The following is an 18,862-nucleotide window of genomic DNA, read 5'->3' on the forward strand; positions in this document are numbered from 1 at the left end:
CCTGTTGAAGTGAAATGTTTGCCTGTCAGCATCCATATGAGTACCTCTGCAGAACGGCGGTGAACTGTGGTGAAGTATGGAGTACTGGTGTGTAGGAGACATGTGAACTGTCTTACATATCATCTAGAAAACTTACTCACTTTTTTTGCCTTACTTTCCTTAATGAATCAGGCCCTTAGTGTATATGTGTAAAGAGGCCTTTAAATGCCTTGAAAAAAATAGGTGTTATTTTTTTATGAATTACTGTAGGTCCCCAGTCAAAATCAAATGCAAACCATTCTGTCCTACTGAAAAGAGCTCTGATCTTAGAATCCTGATAAATAGGTTATTGTTCTCCTTGGGTTTTCACACAAGTATTGCATGTTAGTTGTCACGTGAAATAACAAACACTGAAAAGCTGAATAATAAAAAACAGATGTTCTATGGATCTACAAAAGCAGCGATGGAATTTGGACTTTTGGACAACTGACCCAAGCTAATTGCACCATGCTTTATTTTTAGCTTGATCCTTTTAAGAGAACAGAATAGTATGGAATTCAGGTTCTGCAAAGGAAATGTAATATGGTACATATGGTGTATTGGAATACTGCAGTTTACTTCTGTAGAAAAAAAAATATATCTTATTTTTAATTTTTCATTGTTATGTTATGATGTACCCCGTTTAATATTTTTGTTATTCTGCTCATTATAATATGTAAAGTGTCAGGTTACGTGCATTCCACAATATTATAAGGCTAATGGCAGCATTTAGAACTCTATCCCACCCACCTAAAAATACAACACCTCTCTCTCTGTCCCATCTGCTTTGATAACTTGATACCTTTACTCCATCACCTTTATATCTTGATAACATTTCCCCCCTTGTCCCTCATTAAAATCACCAAGATTGTAAGATTATCTGGAAATCTGTGTAACTGGCTATGAAGAGAGTGTACCTTTAATCTCATATTAGTACCCACATTTTTTAAGTTTGTGAGCATGTTTTACACCAGTTCTTCATAATTGTCTGCTTTGTGGTTGCCAAAGTTCTTGACAACTGAGACATAGCTGCACTATGCAGAAGCTTCAACACTATGCATACATTAGGTTAGAATCCTGATAAGTTTACGAATTTAAGCACCATCAAAGATTCCAGCTATTAGTTTTTCCATAGTTAGCCCAGGGAATGATTTACAAATGTATTTGAAGCAATCATCATCTTTGTCCAAAGCCTTAACAGGACCCCAGAGGCTGCCCATGGATTACTTCTGGCTTTACCAGTGCACAGGGGGTTGTGGTGATTAAAATTAAGGACATATCTTTTTTCAAGCAGTGCACTGTGTGTAGGTACTTTGTTGATGGGAGACAGAAATACACCTTTGGGGAAAAGTATCTCAGAAAATCAGCATAAAAATAACTTGGTATCACACTTTAAAACTACACTTAACCTGTCAACAGTACAGGAAGCAGCATAAATTACAGTGTCATAAGTTGCATGCCGAAAATCCCTCTCACTGTATAACAACTTCTTCCCTCCTAGCTGAACATTTTCATATACACCGATCAGCCACAACATTAAAACCGCTTGCCTAATATTGTGTAGGCCCCCCTCCTGCCACCAAAACAGCTCTGACCTATCGAGACATGGACTTTACAAGACCTCTGAAAGTATCCTGTGGTATGTGGCACCACAATGTTAGCAGTAGATCTTTTAAGCATACTTGCCAACTCTCCCGGAATGTCCGGGAGACTCCCGCATTTTGCGAGAGTCTCCCGGACTCCCGGGCAAGTGTGGCAATCTCCCGAATTCTGCCCACTTCACTAGGAAGTGCCCCACTTCCTAGTGAAGTGGGCAGAATAAGATCCCAAACGCCGCGATTCCCGGTGAATTGCGGCGTTTAGCCCTGCCCCCGCTGTCAAATGACGCGATTTGCGTCATTACGTCATGGGGGCGGGGCCACAATTTCGGCGCCCCGCCCCCCGCACGCCCACCTGCTACAGAGAGTCTCCCGGACACCAACTTAAAAAAGTTGGTAAGTATGCTTTTAAGTCCTGTAAGTTGCGAGGTGGGGCTCTATGACTCTGACTTGTTTTTCTAGCACATCCCACAGATGCTCGATTGGATTGAGATCTGGGGAAATTGTAGGCCAAGTCAACACCTTGAACTCTTTCTCATGTTCCTCAAACCATTCCTGAATTTTTTTTTTCAGTGTGGAAAGGTGTATTTTCCTGCTGAAAGAGGCTACTGTCATTAGGGAATACCGTTGCCATTAAGGGGTGTACTTGGTCTGCCACAATGTTTGGTAGGTAGTACGTGTCAAAGTAACATCCACATGAATGCCAGGACCCAAAATTTCCCAGAACATTGCCCAGAGCATAACACTTCCTCTGCTGGCTGCCTTTTTTCCGTAGTGCATCCTAGTGCCATCTCTTCCCCAAGTAAACAACGCACATGCACCCAGTCGTCCACATGATGTTAAAGAAAATGTGATTCGTCAGACCAGGCCACCTTCTTCCATTCCTGGTCCAGTTCTGGCACTCATGTGCCCATTATAGGCACTTTCAGCAGTGGACAGGGGTTAGCATGGGCACTCTGACCAGTCTGTGGCTACGCAGCCTCATATGCAGCAAGCTATTATGCACTGTGTGGTCTGACACCTTTCCATCACAGCCAGCATTAGTTTTTCATAAATTTGTGCTACAGCAGCTCTTCTGGGGATTGGACCAAACAGGCTAGACTTCGTTCCCCAGGCATCAATGAGCTTTGGGCGCCCATGACTTTTTTTAAGATACTAACCATTGCACACACCACAAGAACTGCTGTTTTGGAGATGCTCTGAGCCAGCTGTCTAAACATCACAATTTGGCCCTTGTCAAAGTTGCTCAGATTCTTACGCTTGCCCATTTTTTCTGCTTCCAACACATCAACTTCAAAAACTGAGTGTTCACTTGCTGCCTGATATATCCCATCCTTGACAGGTGCCATTGTAGCAAGATAATCAATGTTATTCACTTAACTTGTCAGTGGTTTTAATGTTGTGGCTGATTAGTATGTATTGTAACAATTAACCTTGCTAAGTTATAAGCTCTAAGTTTAAACATCATTAATAGTTTCCTTATTTCAAGGACAGTTAGTTGAACTTGATAGGCTTCAATGGTTCCATCGGCTGCTGTGTAAGCTATTAACTCTACTAAATAAAATAATTGCTGTTCTGTTCATATGGCATTGCAAAATAAAATTAATCACTAAAATAACATTGGCTGTGCAAGGGATAATGTGTGTGGATTTTAAAAACCATAAAAGGATTTATTTTGCATCTGGATTCTCATCTATTTGTCTGCGCTGTTTCATAATGTCTACTGATCTCTTCCAAAATGTTCAATGTTTAGAAATATTCCACTTTAGACTGCAGCGTGAATGATTTGTAAAAGTTCCTTTATAACCCCGATTGTTATTTAAGGCTTATTTAAAAAAAGCTGCTAAAGTATGATGTAATTTAGATGTCTGGGAAGTAAGGGTGTGATATCACCAGTTAAATTTAGCCACTCCACAATTAATCCTCAGATAAAGAGTGACTTGACTCCCCTTAAAAAGCAATGCAAGTTTTGAAGAACTTTCCTAATTGAATAATAAAAACAAATGTATACTCCCATTCCTGTTAATATTTGGTAAGGCCAAACAAATATTATACAGTTTTTCATCTTATGTGCTCAGTGGGAGCACTATTCCATTGAAGTGTATGTACAATTTCTATTATTTATAAGGCCCCAATATCTATTGCAGCCAGTAGTGTGACAACGATCACGTCCCATAGCAAAACTTTGGGAGGGATCTGGTGATATGTGTCCATTACTCCTAAGGACCCCGCTTCTGAAACTGAATGCCCCAACAGGCTTTCACTACGCATGTGCCAGCACTCGCATGCTTTGGAAAGGCATCACATGCGTATGGAAAAGCGTCATTGGGCCTTTCCCTACCATATGGCCCCATAGCACATGCATGAACTAATCCGGCAGTAGTTCTGCCACTGTCTGCAACGCTAAACTTACAGGGCATTACATTACAATTAACAATGTTTTTAAATTTTACACAAAAACAAGACAATATGAATGAGGATTCTGCACAAAGAGCTTACAAACTAAAAGTTACTTTCTTAAAACTAGTTACAGACATACTTGAGATGAAGTGTGTAGGGTTAGAGCAACATTTAAGCTTTCAGAGTATTACAATTTTAACAGTAGTGCAGATTATTTCAGATAAGCCAACTTCTGTGTGTTCATGTGTAGGTAAGTTTGAAGTAGGAGAAGCTAGACAGCAGCCAACCTGAGTTCTTAATACCACAGTGTAATGATTTGAGGCTCTTGTAAAACTGGTGCAGGTATTAAGTGCATCTCTATGTAAAACAATTTTCATACATCCAGCTGAATAAGAAGTATGCTGTTTCCACTGGTGTTAGCAGCCTCACAAGAACAATGAAAAGAAATAGGGAACTATTCAGACTACACTCTCTGGAACCAACATGTAAATCTGTGTCTCCAACTGTAAAAAAATGAAGGGACTTCTGGGTAATTCCATTTACATGGCAGTCCTGTGAGTCAATGCTCCACCCTTATGCTGACTCAGGGCATCTATCTGTAGAAATATCCTATTTAGCTTAGTTTAGCATGTGGCGCACCATGGAAGGCGAGTCGCCAGAATAATGACTCCCAACAGTCCTACCATTCCCGCAGGTCAGCACATTTGTTTGTGCTTTTGGTGTGTGCAGCAATTCAAGGTGCTTTTAGGGGAGACGATGTGATGATATGCCACCAAGGCATGGCTACACCCATCATGGCATGGACATGCCCTTAGAAAGAAAGAAGAAAATGGACCGTTACTTTGCACTAAAGAAGCATAACTCGGCCAAAACAGATCTGCCTGGTGTAAGCAGAAGCCAGTATACTGCTCTAAAAACCCAGTGGGTGTAGCATTGACTCACAGTGCTGCCACTCATTATTCAGAAGTAATTTTTTTTCATTTCGGAGAGTTATTTTAACAGGCATTAATAATTGTGAATATGCAGAGAAATAAGAATTTGTCTGCAGTATTTATAGAATAAAATATTGGTGCCACATAAAAATATATTATTTCCTTCTTAAAAGCATGTATTTTATTTACCTGGATCTACCATAGTCCTACACTATCCTTCAGAATGTCTTATATGCATATGGGGGGCGGGGGAAGGACCACCGGTACCTGAAGCCGAGAGTCAACAAGCACAAAATATTGCTCATTTTCCCTCCAATTCTGGACCCCACCCTATTTGCTTTATATAGGAGTTATATTTTTTGTTACTTGAATATAACAATAACAAAAAAAGAACAAGAAACATAAACCAACAAAAAAAATGTTTCTGATGCCCATGCGTAGCAGACAACTTTAAAGTTAAATTGTAAACTTAAAAGTTAAATAAATCATAAATATGCAAATACAGTGATTCTAGTTCACTGGAGATTCCCCTCCAACACTCAAAGAATGGTTGGGAAGTTTTGAGCTTTACAGGAATATGAATGACTTGATCCTTTCATCCTCTGATAGGTTTGAAAATGATTGTGCTATTTGGATTAGCTGGTAAGAGTTTAAAGAAACAGGAAAATAGGCAACCTTAGCTAAATAAAATATATATATTTTTTAGATACAAAATATAAAAACCCCTTACGCCTGAATTCCCCTCCACCCCCCCCCCCCAAACTTTAACCCATATAGCCAAAGTCACTAAAGGCTGGACCCTTAACTCCTGAGATTCCTCTAATAACCCTGCTACCCCCTTAGCCTTCCCTTCTCCTTACACGATTATACCTATTATAAACCCGTTAACTTAATAAGGAGTATGATGTTTCTATAACTTTACAGAGGGAACTTCTTGGTCTATTCTTGGTTAATATTTGAGACCTTCTCTTATAACAGTTATCAGAATTTTTATATTTCTAATCTTACCTTGTGTAACTTCGTAATATTCTTGTTATAATAAAGCAGGGGTGGGGAACCTTTTTATGCCAAGGGCCATTTGGATATTTATAACATCATTAGCGGACCATACAAAATTATCAAGTAATGAGTTGTGCCCCTTGGCGCTCAACTAATATGCTTGTTATAACTTGATTGTGTTGGAAAGTCAATGTTAAATGGGTAAACAAATGGTTATATTCAAATGTATTAAGACATAAATAGCAGTGGCTCTGGACAGAACCTATATATACACATTCATTGCAATATGCATGTAAACAACAATTGATAAATTTATGGTAATAAATAAACCAAATGGATTGACTCTAATAGAGAAAAAGTCTCAATTCTTATTCAAGAGTTTAATATAGTCCAAGTTCAATGCAATGGTCAAATCCACACATAGAATGATAACCTTTATGGGTATACTTCTGACCACTACCAGAAGTTGACAGAGGTAACACAAATGTCCTTTAGTTACTTTTACCTATTTTCTAACCCCTTAACGTATGTTCATCCATTTAAAAAAACTCCCCTTCTTCCTCACTATCCTCCCCCTACTATCCCTCCTGTCTGTCTACCACTCTAATTGTCTCCTTCCCCCACTCCTTGCCACTAGTACCCAACCAGCTTCCCCACCACTTACCCTGGATATTCATCTCTAATAACACTTCTACTTAACTTTAGATTGAGGTATACGGAACTACCTAGTTTTATGGACCACGACCCCACCACTAAAGTGCACTCCATGAACTACCACTGGAACACCACACCACGGCAACCCACTACAACCTGCACTCTGTGGCTATGTACAGATAAGTATCCTCATACATGGTTAGAATCACATCTTCTACAACACCTATAAGGTAGACCTTTAGGGAAATCCATCCTAGAATTAATGAACCCTATAACTTCTTTCCATATTTCTAGTATCTGAGGGCACTCACATTCTGTATGCATAAATTAACTGTCAGCCTTATGACTATTGTTTGTTTTGATACCTTGTATTCGTCTACATCCTAATGGTGCTGCTTTGGAGGCCATAACCTGTGGTCACCTTGTAGCAAAACTGAAGTACCCTTGTGGGGACTCTTACAGTGGAACCAAAGACACATTCTAGTGTGCTCAGATAAATGTAGTGAGATTCATCAAACAAATTTAAAGCTTTTTTAGTGAAAAGATAATTGAAATGATCACCATGTTCTTTAATCTAAAAAATATATTTTGCATTCACAACTTTTTAATTACATTTTTCCTTTAAGAGATGGGATATATTTTCCAGTGATACTAGAACCATATATGTGTTTTTCCATGCATATGCTGCAGTAACAGCAGTTAAAAAGTTAAAAATCATGAGCCATTAAGAATTCCTTATACTCAGATATTGTCACAGTGTATAAAAAAAGAACTTTCATAATTATAGAACGGTGGGAGAGGTCACATTTCTTATCTTCTCCCTTCACTGACCTATTGTAAATCTAAGGCAATCATTAAATTACAAAGTAACCCTACCAAACCTATTTATATTACCACAGTTAATCATCTAGTCACATTAATAAAAATGTATAAATAAGTATAAATGTGGAATAAAAGTGTGTAGTATGTCCCCCGTCTTATTAACAATAATAAAATAAGGCTACAATGACAATGCCACTTCAGCTTTTCACCTTCACTGCTCAGCAGTAATTTTGAAATGACAAAAAAAGAAGTAGAACTAAAGCATTGGCAAGAAATGCTTTTATCCATTGTGTTGACGATAATGTAACATTAATCTTAAAAGTCCACTAAACCTAAAATACAAGTTGAATTATAGAACAGATCTTCTAGTAACATTCACAAATACTTAAGTACAAGTTGCCCCACTGGATCTTGAGATGTTTTAAGCATTGAATTTGTGTTTTTATTTAGGTGAATGAAAGGTACTGATCTCTGTTAAAAGTCATTTCAGACAGTGAGAGCTCCACTCCGCTGTCAATAACAATAATGTGTCAGGGTGTCAGGTCTTAGGTTAGCGAAGAGTATGCTCAGCCTTAACTGGAGCAACTCAGCACAGAATCAATACTTTTGAGCCAATTCGCAATCTTGTTCCTACTACCTGACATCACCAAGTGGGTATGAATTGCTCACCTAGGTGACTACCTTCAAAAACAAAACAACGTTTACTCACAGAAACTCACCAAGTGGCAATAGCACTTTTACATTTGCAGCTGAGCAGCCTCTTCCTTGTACGTTCCTCTGCCAAAGTGCTAGTGATAAAGTCAGATATCACCATGCTTTTGGCAGGCACACGTCAACACAAGGCCAGCAGAGTCTTAAGCAGTTTTCTGGGTGATTCTTTCCAGCATCTCCTGGGCAGTCTAACGGGAGTTGTATCTCCCAAACAGTACTGTCTGTCAAGGTAACCCAGACATTGAGCACTTGGGGCTAGATTTACTGAACTGCGGGTTTGAAAAAGTGGAGATGTTGTCTATAGCAACGAATCAGATTCTAGTTCTCATTTATTTAGTACATTCTACAAAATGACAGGTAGATTCTGATTGGTTGCTATAGGCATCTCCACTTTTTCAAACCCACAGTTTAGTAAATATACCCCCTGGAGAGCAGATTACTGACCTTGTCCTGATTGGCATCCCCTTATCTTATATGTTAGCACATGGCTTGGGCTTGTTCTCAGTGGCGGATCCAGGGGGGGGGGGCGGGGTGGGGGGTTAGGGGCGATCGCCCCCCCCCCCCCCCCCCCCCCCCCTAGCAGGGGCTTGCTGCTGACGGCTGCACACTGTGCAGGTCCTTTCAGCATTGACAGTATGCTGCCCGGCTGCTCTGATTGTGTTTTAAACACAATCAGAGCAGCGGGACAGCACACTGCCAATGCTGAACGGACCTGCACATACTGTGCAGCCATCAGCAGCTTTAGAAATTAGAAAGGGGCGGGGCCTAAATCGCCCCGTGTAGAGCAGTAGCCTAGATCCGCCCCTGCCTGTTTTACCTTGCTGTGACTGGCTCTGTACCGTCTGGGAAGACACTTTCAACACAAAGGGGTTCCACTTGTCCAAACAAAAGGGTATAATTACTAAAATAAGGGGGATACCATAGTATTCTCTCCAGTATAACCCTTGATAATGTTTTCACATGAGAGTTACATTACAGGTTAACTGGTACTTACTGTGAAAGTTAACCAGCTGCTAAAGCACATCATTTCACTATATGAAACAGTAGTGGCTGGTTGTGTGGTACTGACTGGCTTGGGCATAATGCTTGGGCAATGAGAAGGCTGGATGGCGTCAGCTCCTTTAGGATACATTAACAGTACATTGTAAAGCATTGTAACTTAAATCCCAAATAGCAACATTTAAGAACTGGTATAATAACATCAGTGCCGTAACTAGCCATTTTAGTGCCCTGGGCGAGATAGGGAAGCGGCGCCCCCCATCTAAGTGGGAGTGTCAATTGTCGAGTGGGCGTGGTCAACCTACTGTGGGGGGCGTAGCTAGCTCTTTACAAGTTCTAGACTGCACTGAAACCACCTCCCTCCCCATTCTTCTCGGTCTGGCTTTGTAAGGATCTTTATGTAATAAGCCTCCATAGATCAAAGTACTTTAAATACAGCTATCACATGCTAGCTGTATAAAAAATGAATTGGTTATTGAAATAAAACTCACTGAAACAAATTAAAACAAATGTAACAGTACCATCTGTATCACACTGCCCCTTCATCACACTGTGCCCTCCATCACAGTTTTTTCTTTATCACACCGTGCCATGGAGCCATCTTTATCCCATCGTGCCCCCTTATCACCATCGCACGAAATGAATATATATATATATATATATATATATATATATATATATATATATATACACATACACACATACAATATAAAGAGCCTCCTAGTGTCCGCCATACCTTACAGAGAGCATTCCTATGACCGCTATACTATACAGAGAGCATTCCTATGACCGCCATACAATACAGAGAGCATTCCTATGACCGCCATACTATACAGAGAGCATTCCTATGACCGCCATACTATACAGAGAGCATTCCTATGACCACCATACAATACAGAGAGCATTCTTGTGACTGCAAAACAGATAAATACCTAACCTGAAATTAATAGACCCTACCATTAAATTAAAAAGCCCCAACAATAAATTTAATTGACCCACCAGCACGCCACAAATAAAATAGTACCCATTAAATAATTAGCCCCCACCTTAACGTCACCATTAAATTAATAGCCTACCTCCCACCCATGTACTAAGACACCTAACCTCCCTACCCTCATATCACACATTAATACATCCCCCCCTTCCCTCACACATTATGGCAGCATAACCCCCCTTCCCTCATAAAGCATAGCAGCATCCCCCCTCCATAATAGCAAGATGCAGCACACATTCCTCCCCTCCATAATAGCAGCACACCCCCCCTCCCTAATAGCAGCTCACATCCCCCCTCCTTTATAGCAGCTCACATCCCCTCCCTCCATAATAGCAGCTTACATGCCCCTCTCCCCTCCCCTCCCTCCATAATAGCATCTTACATGCCCCCCTCCCTCCATAATAGCAACTCACATGCCCACCTCCCTCCATAATAGCAGCTCACATCCCCCCCTCCCCTCCCTCCATAATAGCAGCTCACATCCCCCCCCCTCCCCTCCCTCCATAATAGCAGCTCACATCCCCCCTCCCCTTCCTCCATAATAGCAGCTCACATCCCCCCCTCCCCTCCCTCCATAATAGCATCTTACATGCCCCCCTCCCTCCATAATAGCAACTCACATGCCCACCTCCCTCCATAATAGCAGCTCACATCCCCCCCTCCCCTCCCTCCATAATAGCAGCTCACATCCCCCCCCTCCCCTCCCTCCATAATAGCAGCTCACATCCCCCCCCCTCCCCTCCCTCCATAATAGCAGCTCACATCCCCCCCCTCCCCTCCCTCCATAATAGCAGCTCACATCCCCCCTCCCCTTCCTCCATAATAGCAGCTCACATCCCCCCCCTCCCCTCCCTCCATAATAGCAGCTCACATCCCCCCCCCCTCCCCTCCCTCCATAATAGCAGCTCACATCCCCCCCCCTCCCCTCCCTCCATAATAGCAGCTCACATCCCCTCCCCTCCCTCCATAATAGCAGCTCACATCCCCTTTCCCCTGCTTTGAAACTTACCTTTTTCCTCTTTCTTCCTGTCCAGCCGTCGCTGCCTGGCTCCTCTCTGGTTCTCTGCTTCTCTGCTGCCTAGCAACGTCATGACATCAGACGCTGAGGCAGAGGGCAGAGTTCAGAAGGGGGTGGAGCCGGGTGCCGGCCGCCATTTTGGATGCGCCGGGCGGCCGGCAGTCTGAATCTGAGGTCTGTTTAATTTTTATTTTTTTTCACTCCTCACACAGAGGCAGGTGCGGGCGGCCATTGCGCCCCCTTGGGACTGCGCCCGGGGCGGCGGCACCGCCCGCACCGGCCTCGTTACGGCTCTGAATAACATATAGCATACAGTATGTGCTAATGAGAGGTGGATGTCAGACGGGCTTAACCTGTATTCAGCATGTCATTTTACTATTGTCACAGAAGGATAGTGTGAATAATATCCCTACTATTTAGCACAAAATTTATCCAAAACAACTTAATTTTATGGCAAGCTTCTGGCATACAATATATATTTATGTGTAACTATATTACTAGTTGCTTTATATGTTGGGCAAATATTGTTTATGTTTTTAAGCTTGAACATTCATTTGACACTATACTATTTAAGTCTCTAGGGGGTATATTTACTAAACTGCGGGTTTGAAAAAGTGGAGATGTTGCCTATAGCAACCAATAAGATTCTAGTTATTTATTTAATACATTCTACAAAATGACAGCTAGAATCTGATTGGTTGCTGTAGGCAACATCTCCACTTTTTCAAACCCGCAGTTTAGTAACTTTACCCCTAGATGTTGATGCATACAGACAAATTAAATGCAGAAGATTACTGGGTGACCCAGTCGATTGTGACATATCCATAACTGCATCATTATGTTCTTACAACTTATAAAGGTATCATAACAAATAATTAAATAAATGCACTTTATTGAACAATCATCAGTGAGAAAGGGCCTGGAAAATTTAACATTTAGTACTGTCCTAAAATAAACTTCAAAGTGAAAAAAAAAAGTTCCTTTGTTTTTGTAACCGCGGTGGTCTCAATTAGAAACTGGTGTATGCAGTAATTAATAGCTGTAAATGATAGATAAGCAAAGTGAAAACCTAGAATAACGTATACTGATAAGAAGGCCAGAAATTGTAAATATTTAACAATTTCACATCTGTATCATACTCCTTGGCTTAAATTGCTGTATTGCTGTCCAGAAGATTGTGAAAAGTGATACTGTTTTCTATCACACTAATTTAAGAATTATGTTATCAGTCTACAAAATTTTAATCGAGACAAAATTGTTGACATTAGTTCAAGGAATGACACTAATCTGATCTCTGTGTGGCTGAAATGTACTTGAATGCAGTACAGTTTGAATCATACAATATGATGTACCAGCAGACATCAAGTTATTGCACCAGGAAAATAGAAAACACAGAAAATACTAGCAATTGAAGCTTTCTTAAAAAAAAAAAGTTATGTTGTGGAATACAATACAATAGCAATAACAAATACCAGTCGGTCAACAGAATAGATGCAGTTGTAAAAAATAACTAAATAAATAGGTAAACAAGTAAAATAGTAAACAAGGTGAACATGGCTATTTAAAATAATACAAAATAAGGAATATCAATAGCTTACGAGTAAATGGTAAAAAAAAAACAACCCAAAAACAAATGTTATAGATTATCCATTTGCACTAAATTTGGTATATTTGTGAGATTTTTTTATTTGAGTATGCAGAGACTTTTTTCATATAGCCAAGTGATGTGGACATTTCCAGTGCCTTGCAGTGCCAAGCATATGGCCACATTGAGAATATACTGGAAAGTTTATCAGACGTTTATCTAACCCCTCCAGTGGGGAGTCAAGAAGAAAAGACCAAGGGCATTTAGAGATAGAGAGTAATGTCACTGATGAAGATGACGGCGCTGTCCCAATACTGAACAATCGTTGGGCAGGACCACCAGATGTGGACAAAAGATCCTATCTCACTAAAGCCTCTCCAGCCTTGCTCAGATGCAGTACCATAAATCCTCTTTAACCTGGAGGGAACCAGATACCACCTATAATATACTTTATAGACGTTAAAGACTCTCTGTCTTTTGGGAGAGTGGCTTGTTTTGCAGTAACAATTAGATTGTAAAGAATTTTGATAATGCCTTTCAGGTGGGGGAGGTGTGCACACAAAGAAACTCAAGTGGAGTCAAAGTCCAAGTTATGTCATGTTTAGGGAGGGTGTCAACAAAATGTCTCACTTGTAGATATGCAAAGGGGCTGACTGACTTTTTCCTGCACAGTAGCCAGGTAGCTGAGTTTTTCCTGCAGGGCAGATAGATACATTGGTTAGAGCCCAAGATGTCTAAAACTTTCCGGATGTCTCTCTCATGACAGAGTATAAATTGGAGCGAAAATTGACCAGGGGAAAAACTATGGTTATTTCAGAGGGGCACAATCAGGAAGGTGAGGGAATTAGTCCCAAAATGAAGTTGGCAGTGATCCCAGATTTGATATATGAAGGCAGTGACCAGATACAACCTCACCAGCAGGGACCTAGCTCTAGCTGGATACCCAATGCTGATGCAAAAAAGAAAATTTTAGAGGGAGTATTCCATGTATACCCATCTCAGAGCATGCCTGCTTGCAAACCAAACCACAAGGTAATTGAAATGGGTATCTGAAAAGCCCCTTCTGCCATTTGAGGTATCCTTATGTAAATTAGAAAAGCTTGTATGCAGGGATATATTCTTCCAAATTAATTGAATAAACAAACAAAGTAGTTATGTCAAGGTGGGTCTAGAAAAGATTGAACAGGCAAAGCAGGAGAACCATCTTGAGTACCAAAACCCTACCTAAACACGAGATAATTAGTTTCTGCCACTTGAGCAGATTCAACTTGAGAGAGTCAACTAGACTTTCATATCGAGAGGTGAAATAAATCCCCAAACATTTAATTTTGGTATACTTCCAGTAAAAATGATAATTACTCTAAAGGAGCTCTAAAGTGAAAGCTTACAGATAATGGTATTATGAATTGAGGCTAAAGTAATATTTGCAGAACCTATAGGCACCACTTTTTTATAAGAGCGTGATATGCTCAGATGCCCCCAGAACTTAATCACCAGTAGTGCAAACTTACTTAAACGGGTTTTAAAAAGGACGAGACACACTAGCATGCAACCATCAGAAAAATATTAGTAAAAATGAATAGTAGCCCACCCAGGCGTTGAAGGTCTAGGAACCTCAGCCACAAAAAGAGTGCTGTTGTCACCTCTTCTATCGTTATGCTATATAACTTGAATTCTGATCCTTCCTTTAACAAATACTTATTTCTTAGCAGCTTGATGTGGTCCCCAACCACTATACTCTTGTGGGGGAAAAAAGCCTTTAGGTGTAACAATTTTTGATCTGGCAAGCAACAACACTCTCTGGGAGCACAGAATTCTTCCCAGGATTTTGGCAACTCCACTATTTTATGTAAGGGTTAGGGGTTAGGTGCTGGGTCCTCTGATTGCCCTTTTAAATACAGACATCTGACTGTTGCTTCCTTATCTGAAGTGAAACTTAGCTGCAGTATGCAGGATGTTCGGAATTTACAGCTGTCTACATAACACTGTTATCTGTAAAGTCCCATGTGTGTTTTATTACATGTGTACATTTTCTTTATGTCGCTGTTATAGCCTTCTGATTTTTTTTGTGTCTTAAGCGAGTGTCGGTATAAATTAGCATCGCACCAACGTACCCCAACCCATGAATTGGTGTGCTATTCGGGACTTTCAGTTGTTGGTAAAATTGTTAACAATATCGCATCGGGAGAAATTTTCTATAGTGTGTACCCAGCCTAATTCTCCCTTCTCAACTATGGGGTTTTTATAGTATGTAAACTTGACCTCTAAGACGCAATATACATGTAATGCGAATCAAACTTCTATTAATGAGAAACGTTTCTTTAAACTTCTTACAATTCAACATCGGGTGAAATAAGTCTTTATTTGTACAGGAAGAAAACACCAATAACAAATTTTTAGTAAATAAAATTTATTTTACTCTTTTCTCTCCAGGATTAACATTGAAATCACCACAAAACAGCATTATTATAATACATGTATGTGTTAACTATTTACAATATACAGTAGTGTATTTAATCTCTGGAAAATATAGGTACAAAAGCTAGGAGGAACCCAATGAGGTACTCCGATTTAAGATGCTTCATCATAGATGAAAGTTTATAGAACTGGCCCATAGCAAACAAAATCAAACATAGATGAAAGAGAAGTTAAGCCAAGCAATTAAATTATTACAGTATGTATACATATGTGAAAACTACAATTCCTCTCCAGAATAAAATATTGCACAATAATTTCACACAAAAAACAAGAAGAAAAGAAAACACAGGTTTAAAAGGTTTTAACTTTAAATGAACAGATATAATTTAAGAATTTGTATAAATCTGACAAAATATTCTAATGTAAGAGATGGATTTCTTGAGATTGTAAAAATCAATTTAGAGCAGGTTGTGGCAGCGGGTGACTTCCACTGTTTGGTTACAATTGAGTTGGCTATGAGGGCATGCTGGGTTTTGTAGGTTAAGAAAAGTGGAGTGCCACAGTTTGCATGAACATTCTATAAACAAGTTATTTTCTCTGTAGATATGTATCAAGCAATCTGCTCAAGGTTAATAAGTATTGCACACAAGAAAAACCGTATTTATTCTTGATTACTTTCTTTCTTGATTTTATGGCAGGAAGTGTACCAATATACAGAACACTCTTGGTATTTATGACTTTGGGGAAAAAATGGTTTCTGACAAAAATGGTAACTATGTAGCGTCAGCTCAACTCAAGGCAATTAATGGTAACAATTCTTGATTGTTGAACAGATTTGGTTTTCAATTCCTTCCAGTGGTGGTTGGAGGAAATCCATGCCGATACACCCAGGGAAAGCAGCAATTTTAAACAGGCATCAAAAAGGTCTTCAAGAAGAAGGTCTCAACCAAGACTAAAAATAAAAAAAGACAAGTAGTCAGTTAATACAAGGCATTCATAGCTTTTGTAAGGACACAATCTTATGTATATATCAAGTCAAGAAAAACTTTTTGCCATTTGAGGCACTGCTCACGTTAAAGTGGCTTATACATAGAAGCTGTAAGAATGAAGTTGGATGCACTTGCACTTCATATATAAAGGACAGATTAGAACCATGCCTCTGTATAATTCAAAGAAAGAAGTGCAGGCCAGTACTTGGAGGACTCTAATTCAATGGGAAAAAGGCCTACTCAGCACAAACCTCATAAAAATGAACCCTAAATGTAGTTTAAATTCTGAATTAAAAATACACATTGTTTGTAGGCTATAAAAAACAACATCATTTTAAAAAGCTATCCAAAAATGTAGGTGTGCACTTTTCCTTTATAATACAAATAAGTCCTGGAAGTCATAAAATCCACAACTACTTACAATAAAATAAACATGCAAATAGATAAGTAATAAGCAGAAGTAAAAAGAAGCCTGGTAATACTTTTCATCACAGATTTCTTATGATCCATATAAAGGTGGATGCGTTATTGCTATCAAAAATCAAATCTATCAAAAACAAAATCTATATAATTTTCATCTAAGCCTGGGTAAACACTACAGAACTTTTCGACAAATGTCTTATCTACAACGATTTTACGAACGACTGGAAAAAAAAAAATCTCCCAATCAGCACGCCAATTCATGCGTACACACTATACAGGTTTTAAAAAATTTACCTTCAGATCTGTGCTCTTCAACGGTCATAACCATAGGCTGAAAAGATCATGACTCTGTAAACGCTACAGAGATCCTGATCGTGAGTGCTATACACACTGCAGAATTGTAAGGATGTTGTTCCAAAGCTGAACGAGATTTATAGTTCTGATGAACAATCAAACGATGGTTGGTGCTTTGAAACGACATCTTTCCAAATCATCATTTATGATACTAGCATAGATGTAAACTTACATACTGTGGTAAGCTATAGCAACCAGACACGTGGCTAGTTTTCCATGCTGTAGAAAAGATAATTGCTGATTGACAGCCATGATTCTTTATTAGTCATTGTATTCAACATTTAAGTTTATAGAACTTAAGTTCAACATCATTATAAAACAATAAAAATGTGCAGTACCAACACGCAAGGCATTGGACCACATAGGATAATGCACAATAGCAAATCTGGCCCAACTGTGGCTCTACAAGATCCAGTATACCTTACAGGCTATAGGCTGATGAGCATGCTGGAGAGCTATAGCTTGCCCAGGCCTGCACTATGGAGAAAAGGAGATTGAGAAGACTAGCAACAACTTTCTCCCATCATAGCCTAAATAATCAGTTAACAGATTCATTGGGTTCTGGACCTATCAAATTGGATAGACATTGCATGTACATTTTCTCAAATGTTGAGAGGCACTTCTTACTTTAATAGTTTTTTATATAAAAATAATATCAATAATTAGCTTGTTTTTTTTATTCAGATAATGTAGAGGTGGTCCATCCATCTTACAGTTCGGGACTTCCTACCATAGAACAAAGATTTACAAGTCTGTTCATGATGTGGCCTGTTTTTGGTCCACATAATACCAAAAAGACTCAGCTCCTGGACAATATGAACAATTTGCATTAATCACGATGGAAGCAATATAACTTCTGACCAGAAACTGGCAATAACTAGTCAGGCACAAATCAAGTGCCTAAAATCCATATTGGTCCTAGTATATACACAGACTATATTAATGGATTTCCCCTCACATGTTCCACAACTGGCATTAATATTCACAAAACACAGGTATTTCCTAGACAGTGAGGGGGTTATTCATGAACTGCAAATAAAATGCAAATCTTCACTGCTTCTTTTATTTGTGCAACTGCCTTCACCTTTCACTGTAACCCCACTGAAAAATGAGAGATGAATCAACTGAGCTGGAGTGTCAACAGCCATTCAGCCAATCACAAGTGATTTCTAATGCTAGCTGTCCTGTGATTGGCTGGTAGTGAGTGTAAATCTGAGGGATCCCCTGCTTTAATCACACATTAACAGCGTTTAATTTAATCAAGTGTGGTTACATGCTTTGCAAGCACTAATATCGATCAAGAAACATACAAAAAGCTTTGCTGCAATCCAAAACCAATGCAAATATGAATGCAAATGGGTATGAACACACAGGACAGAATGGATTTTTTTTTTTACATGCGTTTGTATGTTTTTCCACTTGCATTTAAAATGCAGGCTCAGCAGGGGTTAAGGGTCGCTTAAGACTGTCCTCCTAGACTAGCAATCGGCCTCCTTTACTGCTACACCTTCTTATGTTCAGAACAGGATCACCCACAACTCCCTGGAGCAGACAAACATCACATGGACATCATACTTTTCTAACTCACACAATGAGTAAACACCCACACTAACCAAAACACGCTTTCAAAGTAATCTCACTGACCAATGTTCATATGTATACAGATTACACTGCTCCAGTACCTCTCTCTAATCACCTACAGGTACAATCTGACTGCTACAACTAGGAGGAAGGATTGGAAGAGTCAGCAGTGGGCCTAACTCCTCAACAGCCCATATTAAAGTCAATATATCTTAATACAATCTACTGTATTATTTGTGCAACAAGCTAAAATTCTAAAATAGATTGATCTGAAATTAAAAGATCCAAGCAAAAGAGCCAACATTCAGAGCACAAAATATGAAATTACACCTGACACTCATTAATAATGATTACCCCCATATAACAA

General features: G+C 39.5%; 1 protein-coding gene across 5 annotated transcripts in view; it reads right to left on the bottom strand.

Annotated features, from left to right (window-relative positions):
• Nucleotides 1–15,123: 15,123 nt before the first annotated feature.
• GOLGA4 (golgin A4) overlaps nucleotides 15,124–18,862 on the bottom strand; it is a 76,343-nt gene continuing 72,604 nt past the window's right edge. For all 5 annotated transcript variants that reach the window (XM_075212612.1, XM_075212613.1, XM_075212611.1 and 2 more), the window contains one exon: nucleotides 15,124–16,100. Coding sequence is in view for 1 of the 5 variants with exons in the window: in XM_075212610.1 (XP_075068711.1) it covers nucleotides 16,077–16,100 (24 nt within the window). In the remaining 4 variants the exon portion in view is untranslated. The remainder of the gene's footprint in view (nucleotides 16,101–18,862) is intronic.

This window comes from Mixophyes fleayi, chromosome 5 (assembly GCF_038048845.1).
Source record: "Mixophyes fleayi isolate aMixFle1 chromosome 5, aMixFle1.hap1, whole genome shotgun sequence".
In the NCBI taxonomy this organism is placed as follows: Eukaryota; Metazoa; Chordata; class Amphibia; order Anura; family Limnodynastidae; genus Mixophyes; species Mixophyes fleayi.